A 26,597-nucleotide genomic window follows, 5' to 3' on the forward strand; every position below is an offset into this window, starting at 1 on the left:
TTGATTGGCTGGGGTGCGTGTGGGCGGGGCTGGCAGCGGAGCGACGCCGATGCCGACACAAGGAAGCGGCTTCGCGGCCCAGGTTCTGCGCGGGGCCTAGCGGTGCAGCGGGCGCGGCTGGAGGCCGCGGGCGGAGGGTTATTGGCGCGCTTGAGTCGTTGGCGTCGGCCCCGCCTCCCTCCCTCCCCTCGCCCGGCTCCCTCCCCGCAGCTCGCGCCCTCCCTGTCGGCGGCGGCGCGGATGGCTGCGGCGGCGGCCCCGGCTCTGTACGCCTGCACCAAGTGCAACCAGCGCTACCCCTTCGAGGAGCTCTCCCAGGGCCAGCAGCTCTGCAAGGTCCGCCAGGGGCCGGGCCGGGCCGAGCGCGGGGCTGCGGGAAGCGGGTTCCTCCCGCCCGGGGGGTGGCGGGTGCGCCTGGGGGCCGAGGCGGGACGGGTAGGTTTGAGGGGTGGTTGGGGAGAGGGCTGGGGGTGCTGAGGTGGGGGGCAGCTGAGAGGAAGAAGGGGGAGCAGGAGGGGCCCAGAGGAGAGGTTGTGGGGGAACCGGGGAGGGGAAGAAGTAGGAGGAGAAGCGGGGGCCCGAGCGGGGGCAGATGAAGAGGGGTTGAGGGGGGGCTGTTACTGGGCACAGGGTTTCTGTCGCTCCCACATCCGCTCCCTGTCTGCGATGTTCAGGCTGTACCTTGTTCAGGACAGGAAGTCCCCCAGCTTAGGATGATGGCCCGAAGGGACCTTTTTGCCCTGGTGAAGGGATGAGCCAATGCGAGCTCTTGCACCACTTTACAAAACCAGTTACACTCACAGCATCAGGCTCTGCTCACCGGTCTTGCCTAGAGCTACACCCTGAGTGAGCCAGGATGCATACCATTTGGGGCTGGCCAGGGGTAGGGTCACTTCTGGGCTATGGTTAAATACTAGCACTTACCTTCACCCTCACACCAGTGTTGAGCATTAGTCACGCTAATCCTCTGCTTAGCTCTACCTGGAAGAAAATGATAATAGTGGGTTTTAAACATCCCTACTTCAAAAATCGTTTTGTGTTTTATGATAAACGTCATAGCCTCTTCATGCTTTTTGCATTCTGCTTCCTGTGGGGGGAAAAAAGGGTTTTGTTCTTTATTAAATCTGTTACATGGGACAGTTGCTACAAAACTAGATGGTGGAGAGCAAGTTGTAGGATAAACTATTGCGTGTGTAGTTTTTTTAATCACTCAAGCATGAATGTATAGTGCATAGTGGATGTATAAAATAACTATGTAAAAGCTTATGTGAAGAAGTCAGATGAGATCAACTTGTAACGTCATGGTTGTTTGCTTTGATAAATAGTTACTGATGGTTTTTCTTTCAGGAATGTCGAATTGCACATCCCATGGTAAAATGTACTTACTGCCGATCAGAATTCCAACAAGAGAGGTATGTATGTGTTCTGAAACTATTTCAGCCTTCAGAAAGGAGTATTAAATTGGCACCAAACCCTTCCTTCATGTGTGTGGCTAAAATCTCAAATCCACAAACATTGCTGTGGATTATCAATAATATCTGCAGCGAAAAGCTGTGTCTTAAATCATGTGTTGCAATAATGCAAATAATTATCAGTGAAAATATTAGGCTTTTGGAAGTGAATTCCGTGAGTTGGCATTAAACACAGTCACAATAACTTGCTTTCTGTAGTGCCCCAAATGTACTATATAAACATAAAAGAAAGCAGACTCCCTCCATACCTGGTTTGCTTTAACTAGACATTGGGTGTAGCTTATGTTTGCATGCATATTATATGGTAATTGCATATGGGAAAGAATTTGAAAGTTTTTGTTTGTTGTTAAAGTAAACTTTGCAAAATCTTCTCTCTAGCAAAACTAACACAATATGCAAGAAATGTGCCCAAAACGTGAAGCAGTTTGGAACGGTGAGTTGGCAGTTCATTGTCAAAAATACATACAAATTTCAGTTGGTCTACAAAGGCAAAAGATGTTGCAAAGAATAGCATGTATCTTGGTATTATAAGCTTATTTAGATCGTCACTAGTTAAGATTGTAAAATATTTTCAGTTATAGACATTTTTACACACACACACCCCTTCCTGAAAAAATAATCTTTTGGAATGAAAGTTTCTGTGCTTACTCTCTGACCTAAGAAAAATCCTCTGAAAAGCTTAAGGAAAAAGCCCTCCGCTATTTGCGTTTTTTTCCCCACTTATAAAAATTGGCATACTTTTCCACAACATTTAAAAAATGGTTCAGTTTGAAACGATTCATTCAGGGCAATTCACAGCCAAGTTTCATAGTTATGAATCATTGAAACTTGTTCATCCTGCACATGTAGTGCAAATTAAAGTCTGTGTGCATTTTATATGTACACAGTAAATCCCTGCATGTTTTCATAAATGCTCACTTGACAAGATATGCTGCTAGCTATCTGAGAGGCTTAGTGTCCCCTTGGTATTTTTTTAATGAGCGACTCAATGTGAAAATGTGGTTATGCAGTATGAAGGTTCCATTATTAATGTAATACAAAAATGAAGGTTCCGAAAGAATGTTGATTCCACGTGCTGTCAAGCGTACCATCAAATTCTGCTTGTGTAATGTGGCCTGGTTAATATTACTGTAGGAATGATTTATATTTTCTCATCTTTAGTTGTAACTTAGTGCTGTGTTAGAAAAGTTTTGCATGTAATAGTTGAGTCCATATTCATGAACAGTATTTACGTTAAATTGCACTGTATGCTTTTAGAGAAGGCATTGTTGGTAATGCATATCAATTTCTCATGTGAACAGAAGCACTTAAATCTTGTAAACTATGCCCTTAGATTAACACATTTTTACATGAGATTCAATTTATTGTACTAGTTCAGTGTAAAAATTACCAGCATGTAATTTACCCAGCTCTTTGTAAACTTAAACTGGATAAAGTAGGATCTCTTTTGGAAGTTCTAAAGGGTTGTAATACATCTCACCAAGCATAATATAGATGCACCAACATTTGGGGCAATACTTTATCAAAAAAGGAAACCGCCTCAAAGCAAAATAAGGTCATATATGAAATAGAAGGGAATTTTTTAGAAACTGATTACCGTAATTTTAGTTTCTAATTGCATGTCTTTATTGGCTTAATTTTACAGTAAAGATTAAACTCAATTAACTGACCGTTAGTTAGCTGAAGGTTTGTTTTACTCCCCATAGGGATGTAGGAGCAGGCATTATATCTGAAGCCTGTACCTGCAGTGCTTCGAAGTTCTGCAGTGCTCAAGTCCCTTGGGTATCTGAAGGGTCTTCATGGTTCTCAGAAACCTTCAGAGAAGTGCAAATGATCTAATTACTCTTTTTAGGTTTAGGTAGATTTCTTGACAGAAAAAATGTTTGACCTGGTAAATTGGAGAAGGCAACATCCAAAAAACGTGTGCACTTCTTTCACAGAGCATGTACGCAAGTTTGTGTGCAAAACACTGTTTATTTTTTTTCTCAGTTGAGCTAGCATCACTTTAAAACAAAACAAAACTAGGGCCATCGTTGATTTAAATATCAAACTTTTCTACTGTTCTTACCCTCAAGTTCTAAAGACTAGTTTAGAAGCATGATTTATTTTAATAATTGTAGTGCTAATTTGTTAAGCATTTTTAATGTACTAATTTCTAATTCTCCATTATTTTTCAGCCCAAGCCTTGTCAGTACTGTAATATTATTGCAGCATTTATTGGCACTAAATGCCAGCGTTGCACAAATTCAGAAAAGAAATATGGACCGCCTCAGACGTGTGAACAGTGCAAGCAGCAATGTGCTTTTGATCGCAAAGAGGAGGGAAGAAGGAAGGTATGCTTTATTGTGGTGGTACTGTAAAGGCTGGGTCTGAAAACAAAAGATACAATTTGAAATATTTCCCTCTTCAAAAAAAATAGCAGGACTTAATTTCACAAGTAGCAACAGGGTATAAAGAGAATTGCATTAGGCTTTCTAACATAAAGATCTGACCTAGCATTTTGTATTAAACTTTTGAGTCATGGCGATTCAATGCTTCTCTGACTTATTCTGGAATAAATTCATTCTCTTTTTATAAACCAAAAATAATCTGACCATGGCAGTTGAGTAGTCTGTTTTTTCCCCCTCCCCTTAACCTTCAACACTACAAATTTCCTTAGCTTGGATCTGTCACTTCCACCTTGTCCTATCCTTCAGTTTGCAAGAGTTCCTTTTAACCATAGAATATGACTGAAAAGAGGAAAAAGACTGCTCTCGGCAGACCCGTGTATTTTAATTTCTTAGAGGGGCACTTGCCAAAACCATTTGTCCAGAAAGTGGTGGTGAAATGACATGGGTGATCACGCTTTTTAATTGAACCCCAGAACAGTGCTGTCAATAAGAGACTTCTTTTCTCCTTAACTGCTAAAAAATAATTTACTTGGTTTGTATTGCAGCCGGTCTAGGCAGTCTGATGCTGCCCTGAGTAAAGAAGACTTGAGTTGCTGCATGATGTCTAAAGTAAAAATTTACTTAGGAGAAGGGATTTTCTGCTTTTTTTGTGGGGGGGAGGGCGAGGGGGAGTGTTGGCATTGGGGGAGGAATGTTGGACATATGTCCAACACATGTTATATAGCCCCTTTTACAATGCAACTAAAATGCTGAAGAGAGAATTCACTTTTCAGAAGTGTAACTTAACTAGAAAAGATGATGCAGTATATTGAGTTAACTTCATTGGTGTCATTTATTGTAGAAAGTAACTACTGGCCTTCATTGCCACGTCCCACAGTGTATAGTAAATAAGAAAATTGCGGCACAAATATGTACTGTTACTATGTATATTTCTAACTTTTTTGTGTATATTAAAGAATAAAATCCATATTCTGGAGTCCCAGTAGTGGTATTTGGTTGTGAAGGTTTAGCCAAAAGAGTCAAAGGGCTGATCCACACTAACCCCCTAGTTCGAACTAAGATACGCAACTTCAGCTACATGAATAACGTAGCTGAAGTCGAAGTACCTTAGTTTGAACTTAAAGGTACTTACCAAAGGTCCACACGTGGCAGGCAGGCTTCCCCGTTGACTCCGTGTACTCCTCTCGCGGAGCAGGAGTACCGGCATCGACAGCGAGCACTTCCGGGATCAATCCAGGATCGATTTATCGCGTCTAGACAAGACGCGATAAATCAATCCCAGAAGATCGATTGCTTACTGCCGAACCCGGAGGTAAGTATAGACGTACCCTTAATTGGTTTGGTTAGAATTATCTATTATCCCTGTGCAAGTCAGAGTAAGAGTTTTTCCTCTAGAGTTATCTTTCTCCTAGCAATAAGTACAGTTGCCTACTTTTTGTGAATTTTTTCTTAAAAGGTTGATGGGAAGCTGTTGTGTTGGCTTTGTACACTGTCCTACAAGAGAGTACTGCAGAAGACAAAGGAACAGAGGAAGAGCCTAGGGTCTTCACATTCTAATTCGTCATCCTCGTCTCTTGCTGAGAAAGACCAGCATCATTCAAAACACCATCATCACCACCACCACCATCATCGTCACAGCACCAGTCATCACAAGTAAGTACTCTGAAACTTGATGGAACTTGAAAAATCTTGTAACTTTTATGTGACAGGATTAGTAGTGAAATGAAAGTAGCTGTTTACATTACTGAATTGAAAATAGGAATAACATTTTGTGAATTTATTCCACAAATCTAGCAGAGTTTCAGTATTGCTATAAATGGAATGGACTAGAATTGATTTAGTAGAAAGGAAAACCTTTTGGCAATCTAATTACCAGCTGATGTTGAAACTGCCCATAAGTCTAGAAATGCTAATGGGGTTACTTATCTGAGAAGTAGATAAATGATGTCATGGCACCATCTTTGGGCTAGAAGCATTTCACCTCTGATTTTTCCCCAATTATTATAATAAATGTAATTCTTGCCAGAATATCCAATGGTGACGGACATTCATGGTGTTACCTGCACACTCTAAGGCACCCCACCTTTATCCTTCCATGGGCTCAAGGCGTAACCCGGTTAATTTAGGCACCTGCACGCTTTCCTAGGGCCAAAGGCACCTACCCTTACCCAGTTCCTAGGGTTCAGGGAGTAATCTTCTACAGGTTTGCGAGGCCTTTTACCAGTGAAAGAGCCTTACACAGTAATATTCTTAATCTCTTTATTAACAGTTACCAAAACAGAATACACACACAGCATTCAGTGCTCACCACTCCCAATAAGGCAGATGAACTTTTCCTTGTGGCCAATCAAGATCAGGTCATCTGGGGGTCCTCCAACTTCTGCACAACATGGTTGACAGGGTGTTGAGGTCTGGCAGCTCTGATCTTGGGCTGTGTCCTGGAGTGGTTCCAAAGAACTTCCTTTTGGACCCCCAGTTTATATAGTTAAACTTGAGTCCTGCTAAACTATATCTAGGGCCTTACGAAATTCACAGCCATGAAAAATGCATCACGGACCTTGAAATCTGGTCTTTTCTGTGCTTTTATTCTTTACTATACAGATTTCATGGGGGAGACCAGTGTTTCTGAAATGGGATCCTGACCCAAAAGGTGGCTGCGGGGGGTAGGAGGGCTGCAGTATTGCCACCCTTACTTCTGCGCTGCCTTTGGAGCTGGGCAGCCAGAGAGGGGCAGCTGCTCTAAAGGCAGTAGCGCAGGAGTAAGGGTGGCAATACCATACCATGCCATCCTTATTCTGTGCTGCTGCTGTGGGTTGTTCTGCCTTCAGAGCTGGGCTCCTGGCCAGCAGCCACCTCTCTCTGGCCAGCCAGCTCTGAAGGCAGCACTGACACCACCAGCAGCACAGACATAGGGGTAGACCCTACAATGGGTGGCTGTCGTGTCAGTAGCAGGGCAATGCTATTGTCATTTTAATTCTTACTTTTAAACTTCCCACTCGAATCATGCTTCAGAGTGTTTGCAGCTATCTGGCTGTGGGTTAAACAGTGTACCAATTTCTTTTGTCATGTAGCTCTAGTTTTGTCCACTTGTAAACACTTACCAGTCTTTGTAGGCAGCTGCTTCCAAGGATTTAGTGTTTGTTTTACCATTCTGTTAAAAGGACACTGGTGTAGGAATCATACAGATGTTAAGTGTAGGCTTGAAGTAGTTTTACTTTAGCACCTCTTTATAACATTGTTTAATCTGAGAAATACAAAATGAAAAATTATAGGTGGAGTGCATAGATTCCTAAGGCCACCCTAAACATTTTCATTACAAACTTCATTTTTCAGTTGCTAAAGACATTCTTACTAACTTCTAAGCTTAAACTTTTGCAGGTCTGATCTAACTAAAAATTACTTTTTTAAAAAGCTTAAGGGGGAAATTGGTTCAACTGCTCTTGAAAATGAAGACCGGGGAGGGGAAATAAATTGCAATTTTCCCATTATACCTCTCAGTCAGAAGAAGAAAGTGACTTTTGGCAAGCAGATTAATATTCGGAAGGATAGGTGCCTTACAATGTCTGATGAAAATCCATTTTCACTTACCCAAGATATAACTGGTCAAATCTTATTTCATGAGAGCGTGGCAAATATCTAATAAATAAAACATTTTCAAATAACTTCTTGGTGTCATAAAGAAAAGAACTTAAGTGTGTATACATGTATTTGCTTATATTTATTAAAATGCACAATTCCAAACTTAAACAGAGTTGACAGCTCCAATCGACAGGCAACTTCCTTTGTAAACCGCCTCTGTGGTTTCCCATCAACTTGCCCTGTCCAGTTTTATTAATATTGTTGGTAGAGCAGTGCACATGGAGGTTTAAAGTGTGTAATGAATTAAATTGGGCTCTACAGGAGATCAGTTTCATCCAATGCAGTCTTCTAAGTTGCACATATGTTGAGCGTAACCATTTCACTTGTGCTCTCTGGTCAGCTTACCTTGGAAATGAATGAAGATACAACTTATACTTACAAAAAAAAAATCAAGTTCTGTTCAAAATTGTCAAGTATTAAAATAATATAAAGTTGGCAGAAGTAGGAAATACTAAAACTGAGGCTGAATTGTCAACCCTAACCCTGCCCCTTGTGCCTTATGATAGCATGCAGTAGTTTAAAGACTGTTTTCAAATGAGCCTGGCCTTGATGAGGAGTAATCCCAAATGTACTTACTAGGTGCCTTGCTAATTAGCCATCCAATTACAAATGTATAAACTGAGCTGCTTTGCTGCACAAAACATAGATATGGATGCTTTTTCAGTTACAGACAGTGGTAATGGAAGTTGACCTGTTGCTGAATGTGTATTAATTACATGTATTTCAGAATCAGCAATCTGAGTCCAGAACAAGATCAGGGAATGTGGAAACAGAGGTAATTACACTGCCCGTTTCTGAATTTTTTTAGCAAATGAATCTTGTATTCTTTATTTGAAAGCTAATTTTTTTTCATACTTGCATCTCTGATTGTTCAAGACTAATCTTTATGTGTATGAGTCATTTTATATGTAAATAGTAGTAGGTTGGCTGTTTCTGCAGTCTGAGACCGTTCTACTGCTTTTGATTTAGAATATTTGTTGTTTAATTTCAGCCATAAATCCTCTGCAGCTATTCAGAATGAAACTCCAAAGAAAAAACCCAAACTGGAATCCAAGCCATCCAATGGAGATAGGTAAAGTTATATTCTACAGCTGAGATAGTTGAACCAAGTAGACCATCGGTTGCTGCCAGTTGCTGTTTTTGTTTGGCAGATTAGAAAGGCGAAAAACTACACTTTCATCCTAATAACTTTTAGGGTTTTATGGCAGAGTGCTGTCAGTCTGTTGAATGTTTATCAATAGAAAGCTGGCACTGTCCCTATTTTTTTCGCTGCTTTGGGAAAAGGGAAGCAAAAGTAGAGCATAAGGCCATGGTTACCAAACAAAGAATATTCTGACATCAGTGATTTTTCAAAAGGACACAGATTTTGAATCTGGTGCTTGAAACTGATGTGGTATCTAGAAATGTCTTTGGGCCTAAATGTGTGAGACTGAACAACTTATTCTGTCTCTGATCAATAGTTGGAATAAATGTACAAAGAGGCTGCTTCACTTAAGAAGAATTTGACCCCCTCAAAGCTAATACTCAATTATATTTCTGCAGGTGTATGTAATGTGTGCCATTAGTAAGGTAATTTGCCAGTTGCATCCATTTCTGTCAGGTACATACTTTTTTTGCATTAGTCCTTAAGGATGTTTGTGGAATTGTTAATTAAGCAATTTGAACTTTGAAAAATGTGGTGTTCTGTTGATGTTACAAGTAACAGGCATTTTTTTTTTTTTAATTTTAGTAGCTCTATAAATCAGTCAACAGACAGTGGGGGAACTGACAACTTTGTCCTCATAAGTCAGTTGAAAGAAGAAGTGATGTCACTCAAACGTCTTTTGCAGCAAAGAGATCAGACTATCTTAGAAAAAGATAAAAAGGTAAAGGCTACAGCTGCTTAAGACCTTATTAAATTTTTTCTTGTATCTTGCAGACTCAAGGAGCTGTCAACCTTACAATTGTTTGAATGTTAAAACAAAATTAATAGCAAAACTTTGTTTTGTGAATAGAGATTATAACATTACCAAATTGTCCTTTTAAAAGGTTAAGTAGCAGACTTACACAGCTTGGATGTATTTTAGCTGTAAGGCAACTCTCCCTGAACGTAATGTATACAAGAGACCCACCTTTCAGGCAGCGTACTGTCTTAAAAACAGTCCCAAATATTTTCATTTTGCTAAACCTTTATTAGAAGCTCATCTCTTAAGCAACTGACTTGTTCGCCAGTTTAAGGTTGTGTCTTTGGTGTAAATGGGTACTGTTAGGACTGCAATGTTAGGTTCTTGTATTGGTATATTGAATCTTTGAGGCTAAACGAATTAATCTGGACCACTTTTAGAATGCTTAGAAAGTCCTTATCTCTAGCTATTCAGTGGCTAAAGTGAAATGAATTGGGCAGTCCAATTCATAATACAAAAGCTACCATTACCTTTTCTGGTAGTCCCTTAATGCTTGCCCTCTGAAGAGTCTTGTTAAATTCCCATTGAAGTCAGTGGGAGGCCATAAATCAGTATGGAAACTGAAACTACATTTTGACTCTTTAAATTTGATCTAGGTGAAACACAAAAAGGGCAGTGTGAGGAAGCTTAGATGAACAGTAGGATTGGGCACACAGTAACATGCATTTGTGCCCCTTTTTACAAGCCAAACACTAAACTGAATTTTGTTGCTCTGTTTTTATATTCTGGAGTCATTGGTCTTTGCGCATAGTTTCTCCCTGCAGTACAATTTGAATTAAATAACTGTTTCACTGAAAGCTAATGCAGTACTTAATCTAGCTGATCCCATTTATTAACATTAATGTTCATATGTCCCCTCCTTTGATTTCACTTCATGTACTCTTAACTTGGTGGTGATTTGAGTTCCAAGCATTTATCAGAACACTTCTCTTTAATTCTAGAATAGTGATCGTTGGTGCAATTAGCCCTTTTACATAAGCCCTATAATCAAATAACTAAAAGATGACCCGTGAGTAGATATTGTAGCTAAACATTTACAGAGTGTGTATATATAATACTATGAGCTGTTTTAATACAGTTCTTCACTGGTCCAATTTTCTCCATAACTCACCAAGAAGATATTTGATATTAGCTAGGAGGTCCAGTTTGGTGTAGATTAGAACAGACAAAATGCAGCTCACAATTGGAATGATTGACAAGGCAGAGGACAATGCTTGTGTTAGAGGCAGTGATTAGGCTCATGCTACATTTTATTTGTCACTTAATGTTGTAATTGCAAAATCCTTGTTTCAGAATTGCTAGCTGAACCATTTTAAATATGGCTATTCATGACTTTAAGTTTCAGGCGCAGAGGATGTATTATAGAATATAGTCTACTTTTGAAAATGTAAATTCACTTTCCTCTGTGGAGGATTCTCCTCCTGGATCTCAGCTTCTTAATGCAAAATAGCTGGAACTCCCCAAGGTTTAGGTCAGAAGTAGCAAATAGTAGCACAAGTAGTCCTCAGCTAGTGGTGGTATGATATCCCGTGCCTTAACCACTACTTTCAGAACCTTCCAGTTTCTTTTTGATATTGATAGCTCTCCACAGGAGCTGCACCTCTTCAGCTCTTAAACACTCAGTACCTAACTGTTATGAATATATTTTTGTCTTCAAATTTTTTCTTACCCTGTGGCCTCTGTTTCCCTAGGAGCATTGATAAGGTTGCCAGTCTCTGGGGATCATAGAGAAACTTCTGTTTGGCCTGAGTTTTTGTTTTGACAACTTGTGCTTCAGCGCCTTAGTATTGCTGTTGTTAGAACCTTTTTCTTGGCATCTCATAGTTCTCTGAACTTCAAAGCTTTTTCAGGTATTAATTTCTTTCAGAATAACATCCATCTCCTCAGCACCTGGGTGGGAAGGATGACCAGTATCTGTCTGGCTGAAAGGTCCATTATAAATGATCATATTCACAGAATCCTCAGCCTGGGAGTTAGTAATTCAAAGTAGTGGGACAATATGTGCAGGGCTTTCAGATGTTTACCCTGTGCATCCAAGCACTGTGAGAAATTTCTTTAAGCCCTCCTTAACGCACTCCCCAGAGACTTCCATAAGTCCAGCATGTGGCCAGCCTGGTAAACTCTGAAGGGAAAAAAATAGAAATACAAGCCTTAATCAGCCTCTGACCACCTGGACTGTATGCCTGCAGTGCCCATGTCTGTGCAGACCTTGCTTCCCTCTAAGCCCAGCAAACTAGTTCCCTTGGGGGGGGAATTCTGTTTCATCCCATCCAAATCCAAGGACTCTACCACAAATCAAGGTCTCAGTGCTCAATGTCTATGGTACTGACTTCTGGCGCATCAGACTAGGAATTTTCTTTCAAAGGAATAATTAGCAGGAGACACTAGAAGAGAGCTACCTGCCCTTCAACTCGTCACTTCCAAAGACTTCGGGCAGCTTCACATCGTAGACCACGGCATCTTCTCTTCACATTGGTTCAGGACTGGGAAGACTGCTTTGGGGGGCCTCCATGGTGTCTTCAGCGGCCTAGCCATGTCCCCCCTGGTGATTTCGTACAGTGTAGTGCCATCACTTTGATCCTTCATCCAGATAAGCCTGAGTTTGATACCTGTACCCCAGGATTAGCTCCTTCAACGAACAAAGTACTGGCCTTTAATAGCAGTACACAAACCCCACAGCGCCTGTGCTGGGGGTCTGGGCACAGCCATTGTTGATGCCTTTTGAGATAGTTAATGTGCCAAAGTGCCCCTTTGGCTCACTACTTTGCTGCCTTAGTAGAAGCATGATGTTGGTCAGGGATACAATTTCTGCCTCCTGGATGCAGAACAGATTAACTGAAGGAGTAACAAGACATGCTCTATAAGGATTTGACTTCCTCTAATGCATAAAGTTGGTGGGATCTGGATTAGCACCCGTCGAGGAATTTACAAGGGCCACAATTAGTACGTACATGGAACAAGAGCATCCATCCAATGGGGTGGCCATATCCTTGCATCCTATTTTGGACCACTTAGCAAAGGTGTGTTCGACAACTCACAATGCTTCTTTTGCGTCAAACATTGCTGAGAAGTACATACTGCCCAGGACTCTACCAGCAATGTCTCCCATCCCAGTGAAAAGCTTGGTGGTCAAGACAACCATGGCTAGAGAAAATATCAGACAATTATCCTTCACATCAGAAACTGCCAGGCTTTCATGGCCCAATGACATATTAAATACTGGGGAACTGACAATGTAGTCCACAGGACGGATACCAGGAACTCAAAGATGGTGGATAAAAGTGTGGGGCTGAGCCAGTACTGGGTGCACGTGTTCTTTTATATGCAAGTGACAAGGTACCAAGAGCTGTTGCTTCAGAAATGGATGTTTGTAGGTCTCCTTGCCTGCAAGTATCTGGGTTCCACAAGAAGATTTAGAAAAAAATCTGTTCTGAGAATATTACATAGCTGGTGTCAGAAGATGAAAAATTACTTGTAGTTCTGCATCCCTGAAGATGTCATCTTGCAGGATTTTCACTTTCCCAGCTCCATTCAGAGTGGAGGGGAATCTTTGTGAGGTTACTGCTTTTTCAACCTTTTTGTTATGACTGGCTTATTTGCCTCTGGGAGGCGTCACTTCCTGATAAATCAAACTTGACTAGAAGGGTTCAAGGGTGGCACTACAGGTCTTAGATGGCTTGTGCTTCTGCCCACTGCCTTTGGGGATCAATACGCCTCTAAAGCACGTATTTCTCCGTTTCATGCTTGGTATCTGAGACCCAGGGTCCAGAAACCTGTAAGGTAGTCTTCAGAAGAGAATTAAAAGATAAGTAACTTTTCTATATAAACTTCACTTGTGATTTAATTCTCCTATCAATGCAGTGTTTGCAGTGGAAATGATAGATCTCTTGGAATTTACACTCCATTTAGGAATGAGATATAATAGAAAGACTTATTCTTCAGAATCATTTTATTACGTCTCTGTAGATATTTGCCATGTAAATTATAGCTTTATGCTGATTAACTGTTACCATAGTCCGTCTTGGCCAGTATCCTGTATCTAACAATGGCCTGTAGTGGGGCTTTGGGGGAGTTTACAAAACAGGGCAATTAAGCAGTAATTCACCCATCTTCCGCACCAGCTTCTGGTAGTCAGAGGTTGAGGGACGTCCTGAGCTTGTGATTGTGCTCTGGCCATCTTGGCTAATAGCCATTGATGGACCTATGCTCCATGAATTTATCCATTTCTTATTTGAACCTTGTTATACTTTTGACCATCACAATGAGTTCCACAGGTTACTCGTGCACTGTGTGGAAAAAGTACTTCCTCTTGTTTAAAGCTATTAATTTCCTTGTGTGACCCTTGGTTTTGTAGTGTGTGAAAGAGTAAATAACACTTCTCTATTCACTTTTCCAACCATTCTTGATTTTTATAGATTTAGTCATCTCTTTTCTAAGCTGAACAGTCTTACTCTCTTTTTAGTCTCTCTCCTTGTAGCGAAGCCATTCCATACCTTTGGTCATCTTTGTTGTCCTTCTTTGAACTTTGCACTATGTCCTTTTTTGAGATGGGGTAACCAGCACTTGGCAGAGTATTTGAGCTGTGGGGGCACCATGGATTTATATAGTGGCATTATGATATTTTAACTGTCCCTTTCCTAATAGTTCCTAACATACGTTAGACTTTTTGACTGCTGCTGTGCATTGAGAGAAGTTTTCCGAGCGCTATCCCCAGTGACTCAAAGGCCTATCTTGGGTGGTGACGTTTAATTTAGAACCCGTCGTTGTATATGTATAGTAAGGATTATTTTTTTCCGGTGCATTACTTTGCACGAATCAATGTCAAATGTTATCTGCTGTTTTGTTGCCCAGTCATCGAATCATAGGAGTGGAAGAGACCTCCAGAGGTCATCTAGTCCAGTCCCCTGTGCTCATGGCAGGATTAAGTGTTAACTCAGTCAACCAGTTTTGTGAAATTCCTCCAACTTCTCGCAGTCCGCTTTGGACTTATTAGCATGAATAATTTTGTATCATCTGCTAACTTTGCCACTTAACTGTTTACCTCTTTTTTCCAGATCATTAATGAATATGTTGAACAGCATGGGTCCCTGTGCAGGTCCGCTGTTCACCTCTCCATTTTGAAAACTGATCATTTATTCCGATCATGTTTCCTGTCTTTCAACCACTTACTGATCCATGAGAGGACCATTCCTCTTATCCCTTGGCTACTTAGTTTCCTTGAAAGCCTTTGGTGACAGACCTTGTCAAAAGCATTCTGAAAGTCCAGGCACACTGTATCAACAGGATCACCCTTATCAACATGCTTGTTGACTCTCTTAAAGAATTCTAGTAGATTGGTGAGGCATGATTTCCCTTTATAAATGCCACATTGACTATTCCCCCAACAAATCCGGTTTATGTATGATAATTCTGTTCTTTACTAGAGTTTCTGCCAGTTTGCCTGGTATTGAAGTTAGGCTCACTGACCTGTAATTGCCAGGATCTCTTCTGGAGCCCTTTTTAAAAATTGGTGTTGTAGTAGCTACCTTCCAGTCATCTGTGACAGAGGCTGATTTCAGTGACAGGTTCCATACAATAGTTAGTAGTTCTGCAGTTTCATATTTCAGTTCGTTCAGAATTCTTGAATGAATACCACCTGATCCTGGTGACTTATAACTGTTTAACTTTTCAATTTGTTCTAAAACCTCTTCTACTGGCACATCAATTTTGGACTGTACTTCAGATTTGTTGCCCAAAAAACAGCTTTGTGCCAGTGTCATAGCTAAAGCCTGTCAGACGAGTCTCATGGCTGAAAATAAAGCTGAGTATTGTAAATCAGTGTGATCCAATGTCTGAAAATACTTTGAAGGACTAGTCTTCCATATCCAGTTCTCAAATGGGACTTTCACATGTAAAAGAGATATTTGACTTGTGCTGTGAGATATTTTTACCCATGTCAACACAAGAAGCAGGAAATAAAGAAAGTAGTCAGTGTCCCCTAGAGACTCTTTTATGCCTCAAAAATTATTTAATGGATCTAAGAGTTGGTTAAAAATACATATGAGGTTGGCTTCCAAAATATCCTCATAGAAGTTGTTTTTCTTAGTTGACAGAGTTGAAGGCAGACTTTCAGTACCAGGAGTCTAATTTAAGGACAAAAATGAACAGTATGGAAAAAGCTCACAAGGAAACAGTGGAACAACTGCAGGTAAATACTTAAAAATAGTTTTAATAGAGTGGGTGTCAAAATATTTTGTATATTTGCTTTGAGAAATGAAATAGTTTAAATAGAACCATTGTGCACGGTCATCCTTGCATGAGTTACCAGTCATTGAAATGGATGAGTCAGTTTCCATCTCTGACCTGTTTCAGGCTCGCATGCTCGCGCTCTCTCTCTCTCTCTCTGTTACACCTGCATTATCTTCAGTTTTCTTTTCAGGCGTAACCACTTGATAGATACTTTCTTAGAGCAATTGAGGCACATCCTCTCCCCCCCCAGGTAGTTCCTCATGCCCCCCTTCTCAAGGGGCATACCCCTCATACTTTAAGAAACACTGGTATACCTGTTCTAGGTGATATAATGACCTAGCATAACTGCACAATTTTATTGCAGTGCAAGAAGCTAATCTTGCAATGATGTAACCCATATTGAAAGTACAACTGTTTAAGCAGCAGGAAAACCTGAAACGATTTATAAATTTTAGAATGAACAGAAATATCTATCTACCATGCAGTAGATATATTGATTTTGCAAATCCATGTGAGGGATTTGGCTTTATATCTTCTTTATATCTTCCTTTATAAAACTAGTGGAAGATGTGAAGCTTAAATACCTGTGCTGTGCTGAAAACTTCTGCCATTATGTTGATTGATTCTCAGGAATAGAAGTTTTACGCGGGGGTGGCTTCATAACTTCAGCAAGACAGTTGTGCATGGCATTGTTGAATAATTGCTCCCTCTTATTCAAGAAGCTTATTGATCTCTTTCTGCAATGTATCACTGATGGATATAGTACTGGAATTAAGAGTAACTATTAGGACTTTTGAACAGTGTTTCTGTTATGTTTAAACAGAAGAGAAAGTGTTTCTATAAATCTTTCTTTTTATCTATATTACAGGCCAAAAACAGAGAACTACTCAAACAGGTTGCCGCATTGTCAAAGGGTAAAAAGTTTGATAAAAGTGGAAGTATACTAACATCTCCATGAGGAACTGGTTACTTACATGAGGATTACTACTCAATGTAAATTTGAGTAATTCTGTGAAGCCCTTAAAATCCTGTGTCGTGGAAAAATATTTTTGCACACAAGATTACTTGGCATGTTTCCTACACATTTTTATAACTAATATGCAGCTTTTTAGTTAAACTGTTCAGATAAAGTACTTCAACTGGCTTGAAGAAATTTTTTATTTTATTTTTTTTATATTGGGAACTTTTTTGCCAGCAATAGTATTTAACAATTGCAGAGGGGGTAATACAGCAGTGCTCTCTTTAACACATCATGCAATAACAAAATAGGTGTACTTTCTACAGAGTTCAAAGCAGCAGCTGAATCCCTTAAACTATGATAACTTTGGCCAAAAGTTCAGTTTAGAGTTTATAAATCTGCAAGGACAACGCTTTTTGGAATAGGAATATGGACACTGGGTTCTGGCAACTGTTCTTTTGCTTTGTATTAAAATATAGGACATTTAGGATGGAAATCATGGTGCTCTTAAATGAAACTCAAAAGATATATACATATGTGTAAATACAATTGTAACAGTTATATTCTTAGTGATAACAAGTGAGTAACTAGTGTTTTACATTCTTGTGATAGGAATTTATTGAAAGATTATCTATTGTACAGTACCAGAGGCAAAGTGTGGTTTTTTTTTTGTAAGATTTACTGTAGACTTTTTTCTTGCAAGTGCCTTTCTCCAACTGTTTATTTATAGGAATGTTGGTATTTTGTACATAACGTTTTTGTTTTAAGATCATGTTTAATAAATGTTTGTGTATATATAAATGTGTGTACAGAGGAATCAAAAACAAAGATCAAAGTTTGCTAGTGCAGTGCTTGAAGCAGCATTCAGAACTAATTGATGGACAGTGTGTATTGACTTTTTTTAACCTTATTAGATTGCATCTGTGGGGTTTGTTGAGTCTGGTTAGTGCTTATTATGCCAAACACTTCCTAAATAAACAATTTGTATGTTTTTTGCCACACTAGACTATAATGCTTTATGTATTTTTCCTGTTGGCCCAGTGCTAACTTTTTTTTAATTTCATAGCAAGCATTGTACTCCCACTGTTATATCCTGAATTAGCAGTATAGTTAATACTCACTACTTTATTTTTAAAACTTGCATATTCAGTTTGTCTTGGTTTTAACTGTACTTAGTTGTAACTTATGGTCACTTTTTAAAAATTAAGTAATTAGATTGACACTTACTTAGTTTAGTAAAGATACACATCGAGAAAACCGTAGCCAAAACTGTAATGGTCAGTACATAAATAAAGGGAATGGATGTGGTGTGGTGTCAAATGAAAGCTTATTGTTCAACCCTTTGAATGGAATCTTCTGTTTTTATATTCAGTTAGTTCTGTTTTAGCTCTGCTCCTAATGGACATCAGTACAAGTGTCTTAGTAGGATGAAACAACTGTTTAGGAAAGCAAGTTCTAAACCAGCATAACTTGGAGTAGTCCGTTGTCTGTCAGATGGTAGCTCTAGTTCAGATGTGGATGTTGATTTGGTGACTTGGGAGCTGCTTGCACTTCAGCTAGCTTTATTGTCTGATCTCTTGCTGCTTGGAGGACTAGAATCTAAAGTCCTCTGGCTGTCTACCCAGATGCTACTGAATTGGGAACAACTTCAGCAGTTTAGAGAAGACCTAGTCTATGGCATAATTATAATTTGGAAAAATCAAGCTACCTTGTTTCCTACAGTGAAGATGTATTTGATTTCTTTTTTGTACATGAAGATCAACTTTGTAAATTTATAAAAACTGTTCTTTAAACTTACTAATACAGCTAGGATAGAAAATGCTGCTGCTATCCTATTGGGATGTTAGTTGTATTGAGAGATTTAAAAAAAAAAAAATTAGGACTTTTCCTGACTTTCATTAGTTCAGAATAATATTTTGATACCGGGGGCTTTTCTCTCCAGTTTACTGGCCACCAGTCCATGGTGCGTGTGGATTTTAAAATCCAATTCAGAACCATGCACATCAAATTGATGAATTATCCCATTAAGTGATTCTTATTCAAACCTCCTTGAGCTGCAATACAAATTGTCTTTTTTTAAGGAAAAGTTCAATATTATACTTAAGCTTTATAGATCCCAATGCTTAAAAACATTTAGGGGCTTCACAGTATTTAGTTACAATTAAATACTTGATCTCTTTATTCTGTAACCTAACTTTTAACTTTAATTTTTAAAGTTTGTAAACTAGCCAATTGAATCCCAGTCCTGAGGAATGCGATCCTGGAGCTGTAGTGAGTTGACATAATGAGCTGATGTTCTTTTAATGTTGATCTGGAAAGAGAGATGTTGTACTGTAATGTGCTTTTTAGCCTGTTTTTAGTTGTCAATTAACATTGACAGGTGATTGCCACTTTGGCTCAAGTTATTTATGTATTTTAAGTCTGTGAATATTGCAGTCCCTTTTTAGATAGTATGTCTAAATATGCATCCTGCAGTGAAGCTATTCAGCTGTCCACATGTATAGACTATTGAAATACTGTATTGACACACATCTGATTGACATTTTGTACCTTTTTCTAAATCCAATATTTCACAATAAAAGCTTGTCAAAACGTTTAGTTGCCTTTTTTATATTACTCAAAGTCGTAATTTTGTTTTAAACATCTGTAGTGCCAAACATTAACCAGAGCTCAACATCAGTCGCGCTTTTGAGGGGAATCATGAAGGATCTGTTCAAAGACTTAAGCTGCCACAGTAATTACGTACATGGCGCATTCTTCAAATTGCAACAAGTGATAGTTTTGGAATAATTACCTACTTTAGTGACTCAATATATTAAATTATTGCTATACTGTTACAATGTACAGAGTGATAATGTATGGAACTGCTTCAGGGCAGTGACTACATGTGTAACTCAAGAGAAATAGGCCTAGTATAGACCTAAAACTTAGGCCAACTTAGCTGCATCGCTCAAAATTTCACACTCTGTGATGTAGTTAAGCTGACCTAACCTCCATCGTAGATGCAGCTATGCTGACAGAAGAATTATTCCTTTGACCTAGCTACTGTCTCAAGAGGGTGAATTTACCACAGCAATGGGAAAAACCCCTTTTGTTGCTGAAGTGTCTGCACTTCAATGGCTCTAGCTCCCGCCCTGCAGTTGCGCCACAGTAATGCTTGTAGTGTAGACATACCCTTAGTGAGACTTCCTAAGCATTCAACAAAAACTTAGATGCTGTAAAATTGGGAAAGTTTAACTGAAAGATTCTCTTCCAAACTGACAGAATTTCCTCATTTAGTTTTGATAGAGCTGGTTCATTAAACTGCAGGCTATTTCTCTATTCCACATGCTTCACCTTCAAAAAGCTGGTTCCTTCATTTTATCTTATGTTCTGGCTGGAGAGAACAAGATATCTTACTGGAGTTTACTTTGCCCTTAACATCAGCCTTCCAAAATAGTGTTTCCATGATTTTCTTAAAGCCTGCTTCACATTAAACTCTTACATATATGAACCATCCACAACACCATTCTAGGAAATGCGTTGGATGGGCTTATTAACATATGGCATCTTGGAATTAATGTGAGGTCATATCCTGTGAATTTTGAAACTGCTTAAACTGACCCGCATTCCATTATTGGAAGAACTCCGATATTAATCTCACAATCTTCAGTATGTTTACTTGGCTTGGCTCAGCTCAGGCGCCAGCCACTGCTATTACAAATCCTGTCATTGCTACAATGAAACCAATCTCAACAGAACAAGGCTCTTAGGCCAGTGCAAACTTGGGTCAGGCCCAGAGCTGAAGCAGAGCTCTGTGTAGTTCACAAGCTCGTCTCACCAACAGAAGTTGGTCCAGTAAAAAAAATATTACCTCACCCACCTTGTGTCTCTAATTATATGATTTTTAAAGCTGAGTGAGTTGCATGTGTGGACATGACTCATTTTAAACCTGGCTTAGATAAGTAAACTTGAGTCATAGGATGAATCAATAAATCCAATTAAGAGTGCCTGCACAGGGTTTTGTATTGTTTAATGAAATCTGATTTTAGATTGGTGCAAGTTGTATATGAACAAGATCTCTGTTCTTGGCAGTCTGCAGCACCTCCAAGAAGCACTGAATGTACACTTCTTTTTAAAACAAGTTGTAGTGAAAACATATGACAATTGGCAATCTTTAGCAGAGTAAAAAGTTGTGTACAGAATCCTTATTGTGTATACATGTCCCTTTTTATTGTGTTCTTGAAGTTTGACCGGTCTGTAAAACTAGCGTAATAGAATAACAGTGGAGAATGCAGCATTTTACCTTAAGCTTTTCTACCAAGGAACCCAACATTTGTAGCTGTTGGCAGAGTAAATGTGGCTTGTGTATCCTAAAGAACAAGCACTGCTACAAAGGTGCATCATGCAAAAGAGGTATTTTTAAAAAACAAAACTAACTCTTTAGTTTGTATGTACAGAAGAAACTGGGTGGAAAATATAAATGTTCACTTGAAAAGAGAGCACTCTATCCTACTGACCCACTTGAGGCATGACAAGGGTTTCTGTTTACCTTACAAGAGACTTGACTTCACTTTGTCTACCTGCATTTTTATGCAGTGGCCAGCAAATGTTCTTCAAAATAAGATACTAGCTATATTATTGTAGTTATAGAATTTTATGGCTAGAGGGGACAACTAGATCCTATAGTCTGACCTCAGGTATATCACAGGCCACCAATACCATCCAGCACCCACACAGTAACCCCCACAACCAGAATTAGACCAAAATATTACAGCCCACAAGAGATTAGACTATTGTGTGCTGCAGGCAGAGAATAGGAGGGACTGAGGTGCACCAGTCCTCGAGGACCTTGCAATGGCAGGAAAGTGAGATATACCCAGATAATCCTGGCGAGTGACCTGCACCTCATGCTGAAGAGGCAGATGAATAAAATAAAAATAAAATTAATGGAGATATCCTATCACCTAGAACTGGAAGGGACCTTGAAAGGTCATCGAGTCCAGCCCCCTGCCTTCACTAGCAAGACCAAGTACTGATTTTCCCCCAGATCCCTAAGTGGTCCTCTCAAGGATTGAGCTCACAATCCTGCGTTTAGCAGGCCAATGCTCAAATCACTGAGCTATCCCTCCCCCGTCCAAAACCACTAAGGCAAAATCCAATTTGACCAAAATTCCTTACCAACCCCACATATGGTGATCCGTTACAAACAGCATGTGAGCAAAAACCAGCCAGACAAGCACCTGAGAGAATGCTTGGTACCACCTCAGAGTCCTGGTCCTCCCTGTCCAATGTCCCATCTCCAGCTGTGGCCATCCCTCATGCTTCAGAGGAGATCAAACTAAAATACAGTGGGAGGAAATCTATGCCATTTTCATTGAGACAGAATGGGAGAATACCTCCAACATTTATAATAGAGTTAAATTTAAATAAATGTGGTTTTTAATTTATAAGGGGGGGGTTACACTCAGAGGCTTGCTGTGTAAAAGGAGTCACCAATAAAAAAGTTTGAGAACCACTGAAGAGCAAGCTGTGCTTGGTGAACTTGATTTAGTAGTTTGAGATAAGCTATCTCAGGCAAGTACTTGCATAAGTTTAACATTTCACAGGATCGATAGATTTCCCCTCTTGCATTCATGCACTCAAAATTTCACACTACCACAAAAAAGGCTAGAGTTAAATTTCTCCAATTCCTGGTCCTCTTCCAGTCTGACACATTTAGGCTTAGTCTTCCCTTTAAAGTTTTACTAATACAACTGTTTTGCTTAGGGGTGTGATTTTCCCCCTGAAATTGTTTTATCCTTCTTGATGGTATAAGCTTATAACATTACAAGCATAGTTTTACCAGTATAATCATGTCTAGGGGGGTTGTATCACTTAATTATACCCTATTGTTAAAGAGGTACAGCTTTCTAGTGTAGGCAAAGGCCTACCAGGAAGGGACCACGTACTAAGGCTTGTCCACAGTAGAAAAACTTTTGGAAATCTTTCCCACCACACCTCTCACTGGGTCAGAAAAATCAGTAGCAGCAATAGTGAATTCCTTAACTTACCTTAGTATCTCCCAACAATTTGTTAGGGGTGAAATAGTGATATCCACAAATCCAGAGAGAGTGTGCTCACCCAAACCCTCTGCCTGGGAAGATGTGACCACTTCCTGTGTAAGAAGCTTTCTTCTGGAAGTGCCGATTGCAAGAGGGAGTGACTTAACCAATATAAATCAATGAATTTCCCTTGCTGTTTTTGGTTAAAGAAATCTTGTTCCTTCAGGTAACAGACTGCTCCTGTTTGTGGAGTATGACTCTTAATATCATTTGTTGCACTTTTTCAGCCATTGTGTATTGAAGATAGTGAGTGTGATGCTGTGAGCCAAGTGCCAGCTGTAGCCAAGGTGTAGGTGTCATAAATATAAAGGGAAGGGTAACAACCTTTATGTATGCAGTAACATAAAATCCCTCCAGGCCAGAGGTACAGAATCACTTTACCTGTAAGGGGTTAAGAAGCTCAGATAACCTGGTTGGCACCTGACCAAAAGGACCAATAAGGAAAGAAGATCCTTTCAAATCGGGGTGGGGGGGGGAGAGAGGTTTTTGTGCTCTCTTTGTTCCCCTCTCAGGACAGAGAGAGAGACCAAGCAGGTAAATCATCTCCTGAAAAGATACCTGAAATGATACATCTAAAATTACAGAAATTGTAAGTAAAGGCAAGGAAATGCATTAGATTATCTTTTGTTTTAGCTTGTGAATTTTCCCTATTCTAAGAGGGAGTTTTATTCCTGCTTTTTGTAACTTTGAAGCTGAGCCTAGAGGGGAATCCTCTGTGTTTTAAATCTTTTTATTTACCCTGTAAAGTCACCTTCCATCCTGATTTTGCAGGTGTGATTCTTTTACTTTTTTTTTAATAAAATTATTCTTTTAAGAACCTGATTGATTTTCAATGTCCTAAAAACCCAGGGGTTTGGTCTGTGCTCACTTTGTAACCAATTGGTTAGTATACTGCAGACCCTTGCTAGAACGTGCATCTTTATAGCGCAAATTTGGTTATAGTGCGGGACCACGCATGGATCCCAAATTTAATTACCTTCATTGGAATCCATGGTAACGTGGTCCCTGTGTTAATACGGGACCATGCATGGATCCAAAACCCCACTTCTAGCAGGGGTCCGGTGTATTATTCTCAAGCCTCCCTAGGAAAGGGGGTAATGGGGGAATATTTTGGGGGAAACAGGGACTCCAATTGGCCCCTTTTCCTGGATTTTTGTCAAAATCACTTGGTGGTGGCAACAATACCGTCCAAGGACAAGGAAAGGATTTGTGCCTTGGGGAAGTTTTAACCTAAGCTGGTAGAAATAAGCTTAGGGGGTCTTTCATGCGGATCCCCACATCTGTACCCCAGAGTTCAGAGTGGGGAGGGAACCCTGACAGTAGGCATCAGCAAAAAACTGACAAACTTGCAGCTGGAAGCCAGGCCAATTCACTTGTGTATTAATATAGATGAAAGTGGTTGTTGAATGTGTTAGGAACGTGTTTGGTGTTTAAACCTCATGAAAACGAATGGGATGTTGCATGCATTGTATTCACTTATCTGTATCCTGTTAGAATGAAATAGCAAACATTTATATTGTATATACCTTATACCTAAGTGACTGATCAAACATAAGGAAACCATGTATAATTCAAACTATAACAGGAAGGTGCTAATTCCTGCACATTTCTAAGCAAGTGGTCATTGTGTGTGATGATCAGAGATCAAAGACTCTAAATGCATTCCCCACTCCATCATCAAAGAGCCCACATGGGTAGCTGTACTGTCAACTTGTTCTTCTGTGAAAAGAAGCTATAAGTGTGGACACAAGGAACAAATTCTTCAATTCTGGACTGTTTGGATTCTAACTGAATGAGAAGATGGAGATCCCCAGAGTTAAGACTTTTGGAAAACTGGCAGATTACTACATCTGTGCTACCTTTTGAAATTATAGACTGTGACTCACCTGTACATATATATTTACCTGCTTTAGCCTCTCAAGAACTCTCATTCCTTTTGCTTAGCTAACAAACCTTTAGTTAGGTTTCAGGGTAGCAGCCGTGTTAGTCTGTATCCTCAAAAAGAACCTTTAGTTAGTTTACTATAGAATTGGCTACCAGTGTTGTCTTTGGTGTGATGTCTAGGATGCAAATCGACCTGGGTGAGAAACTGGTCTCTTGAGACTGGGTGTAATCTGAATATTATTGTGATTTTTGGTGTAAATGACCATTTATCACAGAGTTCAGCTTGCCTGGATGACAAGATAGAGCAGAGTGTCTAAGGGGATTGTCTGTGACTCCATTATAAGACTACTGTAGTGCTTTGGGAGTTCACATTTACTCCTGGGTTGGTGAAATCTAATAACAGAACATATCACCAGTTTGGGGTATCCACCCTGTTTTTGACAGTTTGGCCATACGGAGGCACTCAGAGTTGTGAGCCACTCCAGACAGTGTAACAGTGAGTGCATGTCCACAGAAAGTTTTGTTTATAGCAAACTCTCCTTTAAATGTTGATTATAGAAAGCATATGGTGGCATTTACCCAAGTCTTTGCCCTTATTACCTGAACACTGAATTTTAAAAATGAGCCTTGAGCTGAATGTGAATGGCTGCTTGTTCAGTATTAACCACTAGATGTTGCTTAAACCACATACTTTCTCCAAAGCATATGCTGTACAATGTATTGCTGCACACATCCAGCAGCGACACAAGAGATTTCATTGGAGAGCTAGGAATTCTCTGTCCTTCCAAAGTCACCAAAATGAAAACACCTTGGCTGCTTAAATTGCCATATTCTCTAGATCTGTTTTAGTAGATCTGTAAAGTGAAAATACGAAAGCTATTTTGGATAACAAACTAAAAATCTTTTTAGTAATTCAATAACCCTTGTCACTTAAATTGTGATTTTTTTCAGCCATAGATCTTAAATCATCGTACTCGGAGAAAAATATATCCCCATGTTATGAGGCCCAGAGGTAACTTGTTCACTGTCAAGCAGCAATGCAATGGTAGAACCGGGAATTGGATCTAGGTCTCCTGATGCCCAGGCTATGGCATTTAGCCACTGGATGGTGCTGTCAGTTTCTATATAAGTTAACAGGGAAATAAATAATTTTGGAATTTAAATGATATATTCCCAGGTTCAGTATATATAGGCTAAAGCAGTACCCCTTTGGCACTAAATCTAATTAGGCTTGACTGTTTTCCTCTTTCTTTCCCCCTTTCACAAAATTTTGATCCAGATATCTTCCAGGCAAACTGATTATAGTAGCAAAAATATTTGAGATCATGTGGACTTGCCAACAAAGGATATAACTCAGGTCATCATTTAAGAACTCAGGGGTCTACTTGAATTGAGTCCTGAAGCTTTAAGGGCATAATAACTTCAATTCTGATAAAAAGATTATTAAACAACCAAGCCTTTTCATCAGCAGCTCCACATGTTGTGCAGGGCATTTTTGTATACTGTGTATATGTGTTTTGAGAGCAGGAAGACCTGATACTGGAACTTACACATGGTAAATGAAAAATTAATAGTGTTAGTTCATGTGGACCATTAAAATATGTGCTTGTATTGTGGAAGAATTGCTATCTAGCCTAAGTTTTGATGTTTCTGATTGAGTGTTGTCAGGAATTACTTCCATACTCATACAATTTTATACCTTCTGCTCCTTGTTTTCAGTTCTGTTATATGAAAGAATCAAGAGACAGTAATTTTTGCATTAACAATCTAGTAAGAAAAATGTCATATAGGAGTTAGTTTTAATTTGAAGTAGAGAATTGGAAAGTAATCCTCTAGCTATAGTCTGCTGAGCTTGTAATCAGAATGTTTCTGCATGAAGAAGCATTTTCAAGAGCTATTTCGGGAAGAAAGCTTCAAGTACATAGGGCACAAAGCAGTGACCTCTCACCTACTTCTTCCTTGCTAATCTGTTAACAATGTGAGATAATTTTCATACTATG

At 39.6% G+C, this 26,597-nt stretch overlaps 1 protein-coding gene across 2 annotated transcripts; it reads left to right on the forward strand.

Moving 5' to 3' along the window:
• Nucleotides 1-21: 21 nt before the first annotated feature.
• FAM76B (family with sequence similarity 76 member B) lies at nucleotides 22-19,225 on the forward strand. 2 transcript variants are annotated; one of them, XR_006175859.2, is made up of 11 exons: nucleotides 100-336; nucleotides 1,348-1,412; nucleotides 1,851-1,905; nucleotides 3,650-3,805; nucleotides 5,319-5,515; nucleotides 8,229-8,276; nucleotides 8,493-8,573; nucleotides 9,231-9,366; nucleotides 14,499-14,780; nucleotides 15,530-15,631; nucleotides 16,541-19,225. XR_006175859.2 is itself a non-coding variant. In XM_005309166.5 (10 exons), exons 1-10 carry the CDS (start codon nucleotides 241-243, stop codon nucleotides 16,628-16,630), a joined length of 1,026 nt encoding a protein of 341 aa, XP_005309223.2. In that variant the 5' UTR covers nucleotides 22-240; the 3' UTR covers nucleotides 16,631-19,225. The 2 variants fall into 2 exon arrangements, 1 of the variants encoding a protein (XP_005309223.2); XM_005309166.5 differs by lacking the exon at nucleotides 14,499-14,780 and having other exon boundaries at nucleotides 22-336.
• The last annotated feature ends 7,372 nt before the right edge of the window (nucleotides 19,226-26,597 follow it).

The sequence above is a fragment of the Chrysemys picta genome, chromosome 1 (genome assembly GCF_011386835.1).
Source record: "Chrysemys picta bellii isolate R12L10 chromosome 1, ASM1138683v2, whole genome shotgun sequence".
NCBI lineage: Eukaryota > Metazoa > Chordata > Testudines > Emydidae > Chrysemys > Chrysemys picta.